Source organism: Pecten maximus, unplaced genomic scaffold, assembly GCF_902652985.1.
Source record: "Pecten maximus unplaced genomic scaffold, xPecMax1.1, whole genome shotgun sequence".
Taxonomy (NCBI): Eukaryota; Metazoa; Mollusca; class Bivalvia; order Pectinida; family Pectinidae; genus Pecten; species Pecten maximus.
In genome coordinates, this window is record NW_022982745.1 from 1 (window position 1) to 17,438 (window position 17,438).

General features: G+C 33.6%; 1 protein-coding gene and 1 non-coding gene across 2 annotated transcripts; one reads left to right on the forward strand and one right to left on the reverse strand.

The window, feature by feature from the left end:
* The first annotated feature begins 563 nt into the window (after nt 1-563).
* Nucleotides 564-635, forward strand: Trnas-aga. Its single transcript has one exon. It is a non-coding gene; the product is annotated as a tRNA-Ser (tRNA).
* A 2,496-nt stretch (nt 636-3,131) lies between these two features.
* LOC117320890 (ubiquitin-like-specific protease 1) lies at nt 3,132-16,437 on the reverse strand. The gene is made up of 3 exons (XM_033875377.1): nt 16,360-16,437; nt 6,447-6,581; nt 3,132-5,551 (listed from the first exon to the last, which is right to left on the reverse strand). Exons 2-3 carry the CDS (start codon nt 6,549-6,551, stop codon nt 4,994-4,996), a joined length of 663 nt encoding a protein of 220 aa, XP_033731268.1. The 5' UTR covers nt 6,552-6,581; nt 16,360-16,437; the 3' UTR covers nt 3,132-4,993.
* Nucleotides 16,438-17,438: the final 1,001 nt, after the last annotated feature.

A 17,438-nucleotide genomic window follows, 5' to 3' on the forward strand; every position in this document is an offset into this window, starting at 1 on the left:
CCCCCCTTTTATGGCAGGTACAAATTTAGGTAACACCTACTGGTCAAAGGGGCATAACTCTTTCTTTACTGTCGTCTGCTAGTCAACATGATGGCCGACAGGGACAGACGATCAGACATCCTATCAAAAACGGCCCGAAAGAGAGGATTGCAGTTGTGGTAAAGTGTAAGGTTGTCCAGATGGTTCTAATTTCATGCGACCTTTGTAAAACTGAAAAAATGAATCCAGATAAATTGTCGCGAGCTAGTTTATTCATAACAAAATGAAACACAGAATGTTGATTGATGTACGTCAGTGGACCGTTGGCTGGTAATGTGCCAAGTCTCTGTACTTTACACGTAATGACCCAGAACTACCTGACTGGGTACATATACTGTTGTATACGTGTGTATTACACGTTAGGACAAAGAACTACCTGATAAGGTACAATATACTTTGGTGTATGTGTGTATTATCTGTAACGACCCTGGACTACCTAACAGGGAACAGATAATACACACATACACAAAAGTATATTGTACCTTATCGGGTAATTCTTTGTCCTTACGTGACTGATCCTGGGCGACCAGGTAGCTCAGTGGTAGAGTGTCCGTCTAGAGTTCGGAGGGTTCCGGGTTCGAACCCCGGTCTGGCTGCTACATTTTCTCCTCTCCTGTTACACGCGTATACAACAGTATATTGTACCCTAATTCCCTATACTACGAAATGCCATTTCTAACGGAATTTAAGATACATGCTTTCATGTTGTATGATTTTTACCTGCGATTTTCGCTATAATATATATGTACATTTTTACCTGATCTCGCCCGAAGGACCGCGGCGTACGTCGTTGTAGCGTGTACTTTGCAAGTCCGTGAGAGTTGCAAGTTCCGCTTCCGGTACTTGTAAGTTTCACGGAGGGGGCACCGGTCGCCGTGAGAGTTGCAAGAACCGTGAGACTTGCAAGCCAGAACAGTTTGTCATTGGAACAGGTCATGAGTTGTGTGTTTTACGTCATTAAATATGTTAACAGATATTGCACTGTTACAATGATCGCGTTACAATGTCGGCGGCGACTGTCATTGCGTTTTTAGAATGACTGTGTACAAAATAGCCAGTGTAGGCAATATACTGTACCTGCATATCGATCGGAGTTAAATAAACTCTAAATTACGCCATAGGGTAATCTTACCTGCCGTGAAATATTGGTCAGATAATTATATATTCTACCTGCTGTTTTGCCTGAGGAGACAGAGGGAGGGAACCCCCGGAACAGCATGATCAATAGCCTACCCCTGACAACAGGAATCGGACTGTCGAGATGATGGGGGTGTCACCACAGGCAGCGACACTTGTTATATATCCCTGTCACATGTGGGCGTCACTGTATACTTTACATGAGCCAAAATCTGTTGTTTTTCTTTATTTGATGAAAGTATTTATGGACATATTCCAAATGAATATTTATAAACAACACAGTTTACTGAATTGTAAATCATTTTTAAATAAAAATAGAAAGGATTAAATAAATAATCGCATACCTCATGATGCATAGGACATAGCTGTTTTGGTGATACATGTAGCTCTCATATTATTTGAAAACAATAACCCACATTAAATCCTGGTACCATGAGTATAAACTATGACAAGCTACAAAAAAATAGTATTTGGGTTTTTACCTATTTAATTCAGATATCTGTATTCAAATAGAGATGCATATGCAAGCACAAGTTGAATTAAATGTCAAAAATCTGTTTTAGAAAATATAAATGTTATATAAAAATTGCCGTTACCGTGAGAATTGCAAGTCGCCAACAAAAAAAAATCAATTGTCCATGTCTAAGGACATTTCACTGCATTTTTGTCACCCAAAGATACAAGTTCTTCATTCATGTTACCAGACACGGACCGAAAAAAACATGGAATTTACATCATTTTCAGAGAGAATGAACTCAAATATGTTCTTCGATGCCCACTGTATATGTAAAATATATGCTGTGTTTATTTGACCAAGAAGTATTTCAAATCACATGCTCTCTCGATCTCTCTCTCTTAAGAATTCACAATTAGCGGCTGTATGAACTGTCAGTTTAATTACCGAAATGGACAATAATTTACCCATATCGATATTTGTTCCAGTGATTTTGGAGAAGGCAAAATGTAAATAGTTTATGGATGCACAAGAGATGTCGCACGCACGACAGACGAAAGACAGTTAGTATAAGTTACTTGAGACTTTGTCTCAGGTGTCATACGAGTTACTTTATGCACTGCCATCCATTAGTTCTGTCAATGTGTAGGAAGTATTTTCAAATTCAGTAAATTAGATTTATTAATTAATCAATACCCTGATAGTGCTGAATTATCTCATTCTGGCTATGGAATTTCCTATGTGGGGGATAAAAAATACAAACTAATAATAGGTATACCACATCTTTTTAAAAAATTGATTTCATTATAGCCTGAATTTTTAAATTTAAGGGTTAACTATAATATTTTTTTTTACATTATTGAGCAATAACGCAAAAAAACTGGGGTGTACTCTTTTCTTAAACCGCGAGTATGTTTATTTTGCTCCAGATATTTAAAAACACATCGATAAATACAAAATCCCGTGAATGATTACTCCGCTGACGTCACAGTATTTTTTTTTATGTTATGAGATGATAACATAATTTTTTGAGCCAATGAAAATGCTTGTTACAAGCAAAATTAAATTATATATATTTACCAGCGAATGTCCTCTTCATAGCCAGAATGCCAAAGAAGTCATTAGCAGGATAGTTAAAAAGACCATTTTGTCTGATATTACTTTTAAATATGATACTATTCTAAGTCAATTCATATTGATGATTGTAAAAATCCTCAACATGCAGGATTATTATTATAATAATGACCATTTTTCACTTCCCATGATGATCACTAAAGACATTGTTGTTCAGACCTTAATCTTTGGTAAAAGTTTTGATTCCAATTTAAAATGTTGATATCATTTCATCAATAAAATTAAACATTGAATATAATACATGAGCATTTATGTTGTTTTCTTTTCTTTTACAAAATGGAAGACTGAACAACTATGTCTTAGTGCTTTTAACACTTTCAAGATCCAAATAAATGAAAGCTCTGTTACAACATGACAAGACAAATAATTATGGTACTTTTCACATTTTATTCAGCACAAAGGAAAAGTTATAATGAATATTTCATTTGTCACAGCTACAAGCTACATAGCGAAGCAAGTGACTTAATAACTTTATATGTAAGTTAGAGAATGAAGGCCACACCAAAGTATTTGTAACTCCAATTGTTCCTACTAATGAAATTCCAAATAGACTTCATCAAAAGCAAGCACAGGGATCATACATCTTAGAAGTAGAACATCAAAGAAAACTTCACTGAATTTAATGTTTGAATATTTTTTATATATATAACATTTCTATAGTTTTTGAAATGTTTCCTCCTTTTTAATGACTTATATATCTGAAAAGTGTAACAGTCATAGCTTGACAAATGAATCATAAAATTTCATTTGGTGTGGCAATGATATATACAATTTACATATAATTCCAAATCTTGTGACACAAGAAAATATAATACAGATTCTGTTACAAAAAAGTAAATGTAATAGATGCAAAAGAAATCTACAAATTAACAAGAGGCCCATGGGCCTTAACGGTCACCTGAGATTTGAAATATTTCAGTTAATCTAATTGACCCTTTTTAGCCCCACACATCAGTCCCTGGGGGTCTGTCAGGGCCAACATGTGCATATCATTAAGCTGTCATCCAATGCTGATAATGTTAACAAATTAAATGTCAACAATTAAATGATTGTCAAAAATGTGGAAAGTCATCCCTATATAAACTATTGTAAAGTCTACCCCCTCCCCAGTAATAATATTAAAGTATTCATTGGACCAATCCAAAATTTTTTTGTGGTGGGAAACAACTTCATATCTTATATAAAGCCTATCAATTAATTTTCAAAATTGAGGCTAACGAGTGATCCCAGGGGAAAATTGGTACCCACAATTCAATGATCGGTTCTGTGTCACACTGATCTTCTATAACTCTCCCTTATTTTTTCTTTCTTAATATTCTGATTCAAAGAACAAATGGAACCTTCATGTACATGTGAAGTTTGAGAAACATCCCTTTTCAAGAAATAGTGATAATATAACAAACTTTAATTCTTCAAATCTAAGATGGGTGTCTGACGACCATTCTATTTTTCTCATCAAAAATCTAAATTGAATTGACACAACTTGATACCAATGGGAACCTACAAGCAAAATTTGAGCAATATTCCTTCAGTACTTTTCAAGAAATTATTTATATCCATTTTTCTAATTAACAGGAGACCAGGGGAATCTTGGTGTACACCATTGAACAATCTCTAATGGTTCTATGTCAGACTGATTTCATTACTTTTCCATTTCTTTTTTTTCCCTCTTCATAATCTGATGACAAGAACAAGTGAAGTTTGCAAAACACTCCTCCAGTACTTTAAGAAATACAATGTAGCTACAAAAATCTTCTAGTTCTCAAAATCAAAGATGGCCACCTGTCAGTCATTTTGTTTTAACACAACTGGGAACTAAGGGGAACCTACTCATCATGTTATAGAAATGTACCTCCAGTACTTTGACATAATGATAACAAGGATTGTTATGGACATAGAGATGATGGATGCAGGGCGATTTGAATAGTCCACCATCTGATGATGGCAGGATAAAAATAGGAATGATGTGACAAGAATTTTCATCACTGAAATAAACTTGTTCAAAAATAATGAAATTAAAACCTTTTCAGGGTAATACAATTTCCTATCATAATTATAATGAATACCAAGTTTCAAAGAGATTGTTAGAAAAATGTAGGAGATAACAAAAATTAACAGACAGATAAACTACACCATAACACATTGTTCATCAAATTTGACCAGTCCTAATAGAAATTGGAAGAGGAAGCTTTTCCAAACCAATTGGTAGCAATAATGAGCTATGAATGTCTATCTATACATGGCTTCACAGAAGCAGCATTCGTATTCCTCCTCGATGGCTGCCTTTGTCGGAATCCTGCAACACTTTGTGTGGAGCCAACGTCCACACACGCAACACTGGACCCATCTTTTGTGTCCTTTAGGTATCCTACAATCTGGCATGTCACACTTAGAGTCCGACTTTGCTGCTCCAGCATTGAGCAAAGATGCCTTAACATATTGTCTATATCTTTGGCAATGCACTTGTCTCATGACTGCTATGGGAACATCCTTGGCAATGCATTCCGCATTCATCAGGGTGAACACACCGCATGAATTACTGTCGGTCTGTTTGCTGCTTCTGATCTCCGGGAAGTTCCACACACCAAACTGTTCAGTAACATCTGGAAGTCTGTCCCGATTGGCCATGAATTCTGCCCACATCCTTGTCCATTTCTGACCAACCTCCCCATTCATAGAGTCCAGAACGTAGACAAGTCTTTGCTTTACGTCTGCAACCAGCAACACCCAGTGATTCCCATTGATGCATATTGGCAGGAATACATGAGTGTATTTGGAGAACTGAACCTGAAAATAACAAAATAGAATTGTAAAATTTCTGCTTAGTATATATAGACCATGGGCTGTAAGTTGACAAAAAATGCAATATGTGCCAAGTTGCATTCCAAATTTGGTCAGTATGTATTTAATTAGTCTTCAATTCAATCAACATTACATTTGATAAGCTGAAGGTAATTCTTTGTATCAATGTAGAAGATCCTTATCTGAGTTTCCTCTGGCCCTGACACTAACATTAAGTGAGATGTTAAAAGAAATTGTCGGGTAACATGGGTAAAATTAATTTTGACTTTGTTTTTCTTACATCAACACAGCATTTAAAAAGTTAATTTCTCCTGCTAAATAATAACAATTAAGTAGGCTAAGTACACATTTAAATATGCACAGCTAAAGACCTGATATGATTACAGTGGGTTAATAGATGAAAAATGATCATATGCATGTTCATACCACTTGTTTTTATCTTAATTCAACCATAACAACTGCTAATTGTAATGTGGTTCCGTTACACATGTCCTCCAAATGCCCCAGTAGTCGTACCAATGTGTTTGGCATCCCTCAAAACCCCTACATAGCAATTTTCATTCAAATCGAACAATATCTGAACTTCCACCAATCATAGGCCATGAAATGGAGGCCATTTTGTTAAATTGTGAAAATGAGGCTACGACAGTGACCGGTGTCCAATACCCAAATTCATTAAAATCAAAAAATATTTAAATTTAAATCTGTGTCTAATACCCAATTTCATTAAAATCAGATACTATTTAAATTTTGACCTATCAGAGGCCATGATGGCCATCTTTGATTTCTGATCTACCTTGCATACATCCATTTATGTGAGGAAAGAATAAAATTTAATAGCGAGAACATTATGGAAAGATTTTCCTTGTCCATTATTTACCTTCTTAAACATCCAGTGATCCAGGTGACCTTGATCCCATTGAACGGCTGTGTACGAGGGAAGGACATAAATGTGTCTGTTTGATTCTGATGTGTTCTGCTCCATCTTTTTCAGTGCCAAGAAGGAGTTGATGACCTGAAACAGCAATACAATATTACCTGTTAACATCTCATCTTAAATTCGTGGTATCTTACAGATCCATTGTAGAGATAATTAGAACGTAGACCTGACCGTCCAGTTTATGTTGTGATAAATAGAACACAGAGTGACCATCTAGTATATGTTGTGATAAATAGAACACAGAGTGACCATCTAGTATCTGTTGTGGTAACTAGAACACAGAGTGACCATCTAGTATATGTTGTGGTAACTAGAACACAGACCTGACCATCTAGTATATGTTGTGGTAACTAGAACACAGAGTGACCATCTAGTATATGTTGTGGTAACTAGAACACAGACCTGACCATCTAGTATATGTTGTGGTAACTAGAACACAGAGTGACCATCTAGTATATGTTGTGATAAATAGAACACAGACCTGACCATCTAGTATATGTTGTGATAAATAGAACACAGAGTGACCATCTAGTATATGTTGTGATAAATAGAACACAGAGTGACCATCTAGTATATGTTGTGATAAATTGAACACAGACCTGACCATCTAGTATATGTTGTGATAAATAGAACACAGAGTGACCATCTAGTATATGTTTTGTTATTAGAATCGAGACCTGACCATCAAAGATTTTTTATCAGCCGATACATGAAAATATCAATCTTGGAAGGAAAACAAGAGCTGTTGGAGAACAGCAAAGCTGGTCTCGCAAATGTTTGTCAATAAATAATTAAAATATATTAATTGGAATGTTTGGCAAATTGCATTAATAATATTTTTATTGTTTACTTGACCCAGGGCTAGGAAATTCACAATTATGGTAAAGCACCTTAAGACCCTTCCATCTGTGAAGAGTATTTGATTCTACCTTAATTGGGTTGTAAGAAGAAGATTTTTGAAATTTCAGTCAATTTGACCCTTTTTGGCATGCCCACCAGCCCCTGGGCGTCAACCAGGGCCAACATGTACATACCATCAAACTGTCATCCTATGCTAATAATTTGAACCAAGTTAGAATGAATTCCAATACAAATCCAACCAAAAATAGTCAAAATGTGATTTCCTTATAGAAACTATAGTAAAGTTTACCCCCTCCCCAGGGGCAAACGTGAGACCCCAGGTTCATGAAATTCACTATTTTGGTAAAGCACCTTCAAGACCCTTCCATCTATGAAGAGTGTTTGATTCTACCATATCTGAGAGTAGAGAAGAAGATTTTTGAAATAATAGTCCAAAATGTGATTTCCCTATACAAACTATAGTAAAGTTTACTCTATGAAGAGTGTTTGATTCCACCTTATCTGAGAGAAGATTTTTGAAATTTTAGTCAATTTGACCCTTTTTGGCCCTGCCCAGTGTTAAATATGTCTAATATCACTGGTTTAATGGTTTATAATGGTTATTTAGTACTCAGCCAATATGATCCAACCATGAGAAATGCAAGCCGGTGTTAAATATGTCTTATATCACCGGTTTAATGGTTTATAATGGTTATTTAGGAATGAGCACACATGATTTGGCCATGAGAAATGCAAGCCAGTGTTAAATATGTCTAATATCACTGGTTTAATGGTTTATAATGGTTATTTAGTACTCAGCCAATATGAGCCAACCATGAGAAATGCAAGCCAGTGTTAAATATGTCTAATATCACCGGTTTAATGGTTGATAATGGTTATTTAGGAATGAGCACACATGACTTGGCCATGAGAAATGCAAGCCAGTGTTAAATATGTCTAATATCACTGGTTTAATGGTTTATAATGGTTATTTAGTACTCAACCAATATAATCCAACCATGAGAAATGCAAGCCAGTGTTAAATATGTCTAATATCACCGGTTTAATGGTTGATAATGGTTATTTAGGAATGAGCACACATGACTTGGCCATGAGAAATGCAAGCCAGTGTTAAATATGTCTAATATCACTGGTTTAATGGTTTATAATGGTTATTTAGTACTCAGCCAATATGATCCAACCATGAGAAATGCAAGCCGGTGTTAAATATGTCTAATATCACCGGTTTAATGGTTTATAATGGTTATTTAGGAATGAGCACACATGATTTGGCCATGAGAAATGCAAGCCAGTGTTAAATATGTCTAATATCACCGGTTTAATGGTTTATAATGGTTATTTAGGAATGAGCACACATGATTTGGCCATGAGAAATGCAAGCCAGTGTTAAATATGTCTAATATCACTGGTTTAATGGTTTATAATGGTTATTTAGTACTCAGCCAATATGATCCAACCATGAGAAATGCAAGCCGGTGTTAAATATGTCTAATATCACCGGTTTAATGGTTTATAATGGTTATTTAGGAATGAGCACACATGATTTGGCCATGAGAAATGCAAGCCGGTGTTAAATATGTCTAATATCACCGGTTTAATGGTTTATAATGGTTATTTAGGAATGAGCACACATGATTTGGCCATGAGAAATGCAAGCCAGTGTTAAATATGTCTAATATCACTGGTTTAATGGTTTAAAATGGTTATTTAGTACTCAACCAATATAATCCAACCATGAGAAATGCAAGCCAGTGTTAAATATGTCTAATATCACTGGTGTAATGGTTTATAATGGTTATTTAGTACTCAACCAATATAATCCAACCATGAGAAATGCAAGCCAGTGTTAAATATGTCTAATATCACTGGGTTAATGGTTTATAATGGTTATTTAGGAATGAGCACACATGATTTGGCCATGAGAAATGCAAGCCAGTGTTAAATATGTCTAATATCACTGGTTTAATGGTTTATAATGGTTATTTAGTACTCAGCTAATATGATCCAACCATGAGAAATGCAAGCCAGTGTTAAATATGTCTAATATCACTGGTTTAATGGTTTATAATGGTTATTTAGGAATGAGCACACATGATTTGACCAGGAGAAATGTAAGCCAGTGTTAAATATGTCTAATATCACTGGTTTAATGGTTTATAATGGTTATTTAGGAATGAGCAGACATGATTTGGCCATGAGAAATGTAAGCCAGTGTTAAATATGTCTAATATCACTGGTTTAATGGTTTATAATGATTAACATCAAGTCTTTTATTGAAGCCTTGAAACTTAACTAACCTGGATACGTAGTGTTATTTGAAAAAAATATGCTATTAAGGAAGTTTCATTTAATTTTCTTTCAGAATGTTTACCAATTGATTATTCAAGTGTAAAAACCTTTTCCGGAAAGACGTGTTCAAGTCATGGAGGGAAATAACAGATTAAGAAGATTCAATAATAGAGAAAAAAATATACTGAAAATACCTATTAAGTTTATTAAATATTTTAGAGTTTATTTGACAAACAATGGTTAAAAAATTATAAATGACTAACTTAAAGATAAATTTAACTCTTCTAGGAAGTATAATTTTGTTGAATTTAAAAAAAACATGATTTAAAAGCTAACTTTCAAGATATTACTAACACTAAAAAAGCATACCGTATGTCCAATACTTTAAATACTTTGATTAGTTATCCATATATATCCTTAAACTTAGAAATATTCAGAAGCATAAAAGAGGAACGTAATATTTTTTAGTTATTTCTTGAGGCACAGTTCATCCCTTTTGGTTTAAACAAGGAAACATGCATTTTTGGTTTATTTTAATCAAAATAGTATTAGTTGTAGAGTAGATAATGTAATGTAATACCATAATTTTAATTATAAAACAATAACATCACGGTCAGTAGCTGCACTTAAGAACCTTATCAAAGATACATGTACATATCATACTCAGAAATGTATATATACGTATTGCTTCAAACAAAGGTGAATTATCTTTATTGAAATTTCTTACTGGATCAAAAAAATGGGAAAAGTTAATTAATATTGCATGGTTATACCCTGTCCCCAGTTTTTGCCAAAATATGAACACATAACTTTAAAATATTTTATTAATGTATATTTTCATATACATGTACATAGTTATACTACTTGAACTCTCTCTCTCTCTCTCATATATCTTACTTTCCAATCTAAGACCTCTATACATATATAAAGTGCCTTCTTTTCTTTTTTCAATCACTTCTAAACAATGCTCATATTTACTTTAATATGTATCTCTTGTATACTTTTGATTTATTGTACTGTATTACTTATTCTCAAATAAATATTGTTTAAACTAATATGTATCTATATAAAACAGACATAATTGAGACTTCAATAGTGGGTCAATTTGACATAACCATACTAAAACCTGCTGTTTAATATCATTTCATATTCATTGAATGAAAGGAAATGTGTGAGAATTAAATTGTTTATGTATGATAAATTATTTGCATTTTCATAGCATTCAACAAATACAAAAAAAAAAAAAAATACAAAAAAACAAAAAAACAGAAAATAATTCAGAACCAAAAAATGCGGCAATGCATGAATTTAATTGCTTCATTACACTCAACTAGATGGAAAACTTCAACATTGTAATTGTACAAATAATCAACAAAGTCTAATCAAAGGTTAACTAGCTGAAATAGCTAGGTGTGGATATAACAATAAATGGAAATAAGTACATTCCAGTTTAATACAGCATAAACTCAACAACTGTACAACTTCATTTTGTGAATTGAACACATTTAAAAAACAAAATCCAATTAACCATCAGTCATAAGCTAAATTTGTAACAGGAACCATGTGCTGAAATGTTCTTGCTTCACTATATGAAAAGGTTAATTAATGAACAATTTGGTGTTTAACCCAGTTGCTTACATTGATATATGTACATGAAATTAACTATGTGTTTCTCATTCAAATGAATCACATGCAAGGATGTTCCTGCTTTTATTGCAAAATATATATAGCCATCATCAGAATTTCTTCAAAACCAGAAAGAAAAACAATGACAAAACAACACCAATTTTGGAAGGGTTTTTTTTATGCCTGAAAAAATAAATTATAGGCTACATGTACTCTGGGATATATGCATTATATTTCTGATTCTTTGTGAAATAATGTATATTTATTCGCAAATTTTGTTAAGGTCTAATAATAAAGTACATGACAAATACAATATAGTAAAAAGTACCAAACCTTTACCATGTATTTCCTTTATAGTTAGTAGGATGATGTCTCATTTTAAATATATTGATAAATTTCTTATAAAAAATGTTTAGTCTAATTTTCTTATTTAGATAAAGCTATTTTATTAGAAATTGATTTCAAAGTTCTCAGACAAAAAAATTGGAGAAATTCTGATATTGACTGTATATTTTATATAACTGTTTGGTACACATACCTCTCAGAAAGAACTTGCTGGCTTTTAGCTTAAAGTTGTCCCTTCTATTTCTGGCAAACTTTGTAGAGCTGTCCTTGAGATCATCTGGGTAAGAACTACAGGTGGATGAAAGAAAACAGACTAAATCGTGATACTCGTCTGGGTCCATGTTGTAGATGTCATTGAGAATCGATAGGAGCATCAACATTTATATCATATATTTTTCTAGAAGAATTTGATTGGTTGATTCTGTCAAATTAGTTTTTACTGTCAGTGAAGATGCTGTCAAATGGAATATACAACATGGCAGACGAAAAGTCTAGGACAAGAGCTAAAGGAAACCCCAAAGTGGTTTAATAATTGATACAAATATTACACAGGTAAGTGATTCCTGGTCCCCTTCTACCCTACAGCTCCACCTCCCATTATGGAGAACAATGACTTGTTTTTTTAACCAAACATAGCCAATTATATGATTCTCACCTGAGATATCAAGGGTTACAGTTAATTAGGGTGACATTTACACACATATTGATTATGTGTTATGTTTGGCATATAGGTCAACATGCGCTTAATGTGCTATTTCAAGAATTAAGAAATAAATAAATTTAAATTTATTTCAAACTAGATCAAATTTAAATGTAACTTCTGAAAGAGTTACATTTACATACAAACACTTTCTTAGGAAATCTCACACCAAAATATATCTATCACTCTATTATAAGACACATGGTACAATTTTCCATGAAAGTATTTATAACACTTACTATCCTTGTATTATTTTTTTGATATAAATGCATATCAAAAATGGTGCATATTTTTACTCTCAATAAATATTATATATATGTACTTCTGTTCTTTGAACTCTTAAAATGGAAGTTTTGGCTGATATGGCACATCAAAAGAGAAATTGTTGGATAAAACAGGAGGAAATCTAAACATAAACATAAAGCTTTAATTAATACAACTGTTTCAAGTTTTTTTTATTCATCATCAAATATTAAACAAATTTACTCAAAAGTTGTTATAATTTTTTCATTAAATTAGTTCTATAAGCTTATAATCACTTGGGTGTCTATATAATATTGTTTCATAACCTAACTCTGAACTCTGAATGAGCTGGACGTAATAGTATAAAGTGCATCTCATCTTCTACATTATTTTTTTACAGACTGTGTACAGTACAAATTCTTTCAAATCTCGTAATGTCATTATAGCACCGAGACTCAATGTAAAGAGAACATGCCTGTATATGAAATTTACTTAATATTTGTTTGGTATTGGATTTAAGAGACCATAATAAATCATTATAACTGCAGTGATATTTGACCTATTGAACTTGTGCTTGCATTTCTCATGGCTGGATCAGGTGAGCTCACCTCAAAATTTCCATAATCAATCATTATAACAGTGATATTTGACCTATTGAACTTGTACTTGCATTTCTCATAGCTGGATCAGGTGAGCTCACCTCAAAATGACCATAATAAATCATTATAACAGTGATATTTGACCTATTGAACTTGTGCTTGCATTTCTCATGGCTGGATCAGGTGAGCTCACCTTAAAATGACCGTAATAAATCATTATAACAGTGATATTTGACCTATTGAACTTGTGCTTGCATTTCTCATGGCTGGATCAGGTAAGCTCACCTCAAAGTGACCATAATAAATCATTTTAACAGTGACATTTGACCTATTGAACTTGTGCTTGCATTTCTCATGGCTGGATCAGGTGAGCTCACCTCAAAATGACCATAATAAATCATTATGACAGTGATATTTGACCTATTGAACTTGTACTTGCATTTCTCATGGCTGGATCAGGTCAGCTCACCTCAAAATTACCATAATCAATCATTATAAAAGTGATATTTGACCTATTGAACTTGTACTTGCATTTCTCATGGCTGGATCAGGTAAGCTCACCTCAAAATGACCATAATAAATCATTATAACAGTGATATTTGACCCATTGAACTTGTGCTTGCATTTCTCATGGCTGGATCAGGTGAGCTCACCTCAAAATGACCACAATAAACCAGTTCAAGTTATATTTGAAAAGCATTTAAAGATAAAAGTGTTAGCTTTTGAAAAAATATTTTGGTCTAATCTGATCTTAAAAGATCTAGTTCACTGATACTACATAATTGATACATATAATCTTGTACATGTAAATAATTTGTTTCTAGGAATCAAATCAAGTTCTCTTGTGCTGATGAAGTTGGTTTAAATGAAATCTAAAATGAAATAACCCAAATTAATATTAATTGGAAAGTTTGTGTGCTGTTTATAAACTAGTCTTCCAGGTAAGATAATTGGAAAGTATATGAACTTACAGAGAGTAACTGACAATTTATAATTCATTTCAAGAATGTTCAACAATTTTACAACTTTTCATAAAGGTTTGATATACATATACACTGCCCATAATAAAATGGGTTGTTAAAGGTACACGATATATATATATATATATATATAATATACGACTTCCACAATGATCATGTCAGGGTATCAGGCCGACCATCACTGTACCATTGAAACGTTCTTTTTTAAGAACGCCGATGTGGCGCAGCGGTATAGGCTGCGGATATTTCTGCCTAGGCGATTGGGTGCCTAGATCGTGAGTTCGAGGCCCGGTCAGGGCACGAGTCAAAAAGTTGTCTAGCTTCCTTCGTCATTTGTGTTTCTAAGCTATATATATATATATATATAAGGGTCAAAGAAGTAATATGAACAGTATAATCCAGATAACACTCTTTGAACTCTTTGATATACTTTCATGTGCGGGGGAATTCAAAATATCTCTGCCGTTGGTCGCATAGCGTTCTAGTGTTGAACATGATGCAGTCACGCTAGTATCCGCCTTCGGCCCACGTTTGCCGAAGGGTTCATTGTGGTTTCTCCAGTTACTAAAACATTATTCTTATTGTATTTTATTGTATTTCCAGTACTTCTTATATAGATTATGTGATTGTATTTGTAATTTTTTGTGTTTTGATAAAGGGGCGGATTGCCTCGAAAATTTAACAAGCCTTATTGTTTACACTGTTTGAATTACTTCTTTGCCCCATATATATATATGATGTAACTTTAGGAATGATTTCATTGATTTTGAAAACAGAAGATTTTTTTCATTTTTGAAGATTTTTCAACAGCACATATACATTTACAATTTAATTTTATTCATACATCATGCATACATTCCTTCCATTCTTCATAAATTCAACACATAACATAGAAGTTGGCCCTTTCAGTTTCTGCAGATCAACAAGTTTATAAGTCTGGATTGAAGAAAGTACAAAACTTTATTGTAAATAACTGGCTGATGATACTCAATCGTATAAAATAGTAAAAGTAGTATTGTATATATATGCTAAAGGAAATGACCATATCTATCTTGCAAAATGCCCATGCCCAATAATAATCCCAGCCACGTCAATTGTAGTTTAATGAAAATGCTTACAAATACAAATACATGTACCTTAAGATTGCCCTGTCATAAACTTACTGTGGCTATACTTTATGTTAATGTTTTTTATTGGTCAGCAAGGCTTATTACAAGATAATATTTTTACATGGTATAAAATTACCATAATCAGAAAAGTATATATAATATTGGGTCAATTGGTTTAATTTGAGTCAACGATAACTATATATAGTAAGCCAGAGGTCCTGTGTTTGATCCCTAGCTCTCAGTTATGGTGCTGCAAGTATGGACTCGTGAATAATGAATTGCATTACATTTAAAAACATCTCTATAACTTATGGAAAATCAAGGAAACATTTTAACTTGAGAAGGAGTATATAATGAGCATGCATACAGTGTTTTTCCTGTCTGTATAACTGTGTGCGCAAAAGACTCCATTCCCCATCTGTTTTAGCCTTATTTTCCCCAAAAAGGCATTATAAATACCCAGTTGTGTCCATTGATTAAAACTTCCAAAAAACACAAAAAAATAAAATGGCAATTTACAGAAAACTACTGATCAGAGAAGAGGACAGTTAATGGTAAAAATTGGTGTGTGTGCCATGATATATACATCTAGAATTTAAACTGCATTATAAAACTTGTAAGCATGATATACCAGGGACGTATAATAAGATGTCCCTGGATATACTAATGAAAGAAGGCCATGTTTTTTAACATAATTTGGTCAATTGAAATTTTCCAAAAACACTGTCACAAAACTTGTTAGTCATGCAGAGGTCCCTATCGTTTGCTACATGTACCTTAATTGTAAAAGCATTGAAATAATTATACATGTAATTTATCATGGGAATATTATCTGCAGCATGGCCGTATATTTACCTGGTAACATATTTAAGATATAACTTATAAAATACACAAACTATATAATTTCAGATGGACGGTTGCTCATTGAATAGTATGTTATGGGTTAGCTTCTTGTTGTTTCTATCTTTAAATTGCCTATGTCAATAATGTTGGGAAATGATCTTTTACTTGTACACGTGCTAAGCACCTATGCTCATCCAAGGAATAAGGAAATAATAAAATAAAGCAGTAAATTCCACAGTACATTTCTGCTATACTTACCTTTAATTTTGGTACACCTGCTTTCCCAACCGTTATATTTTTTTCTGCGTTGAATCTTTGTTTACATCTTGTATGCAAACGAGGTATAACATACGCCGCTCACAGACAACGTTTTACAGATGCTAGCCGTTGAATCTTTGTTTACATCTTGTATGCAAACGAGGTATAACATACGCCGCTCACAGACAACGTTTTACAGATGCTAGCGTAGTATTCGCGGGTTTCCCGACACACTTAATATAATTATGTGATTCCAAGATCTTCACTGTGGTGTTTTCGAATGTTGACACATTTGATTATCATCATTAACAGTGAAATACTTGTATTATGATCTGAAAACTTGTAACTCTCACGGCGGAAATGACAATTTTCATTGCACATGCGCGCTTGCAATTCTCACGGTACTTGCAAAGTACACGCTACATCGTCCGTCAACAATTTATTCAAACAGCTTATGCTTCATAACCCCTAATGATAATTTAATAATGAATGTGCTGACCCCAAGGGACCCAAGGGGCATCAAAAGTTTTAAGATAATTACAATCAGGATGTAGATATAGGCCCCGTGGTCTTCCCCATCCTCGGGACTTGGATTATTTAAGCACAATCATGTTGTAAAAAGAATCCTTTGGATCTTTTTACGCCTTTAGGGGGTCTGGAATTTCCGGATTTTATATTTGAAACCATTGAGATCCCCACCTCATAGCCATAAGATAGCATTGTTGAACATCAACAAATAAAGCTATTAACGAATTGAACATGACACAATTTTGACGTTTGGTAAAATTCAACCAGGTGAGCGATATAGGCGCGCCGGGCCTCTTGTTTAACTGTTAGAAGTTAGAACCATATGTTACAAATTTTCGTGCGTGCGGTACTTAACTACTTTAACTATAAATGTGCATCACATTATATGTTCGCACAGTACGAACATCTATAAAGCTACTTCAACTGTAATGATACTGGATGTATACAACTACTGAGCAGGTCCTCCATATTTTTGACATACCCTATCCCAGAACAACACAAACCACTATGCGCATTTGAGCCGAGCTGACAATAGAGCCGGGGTTTAATCA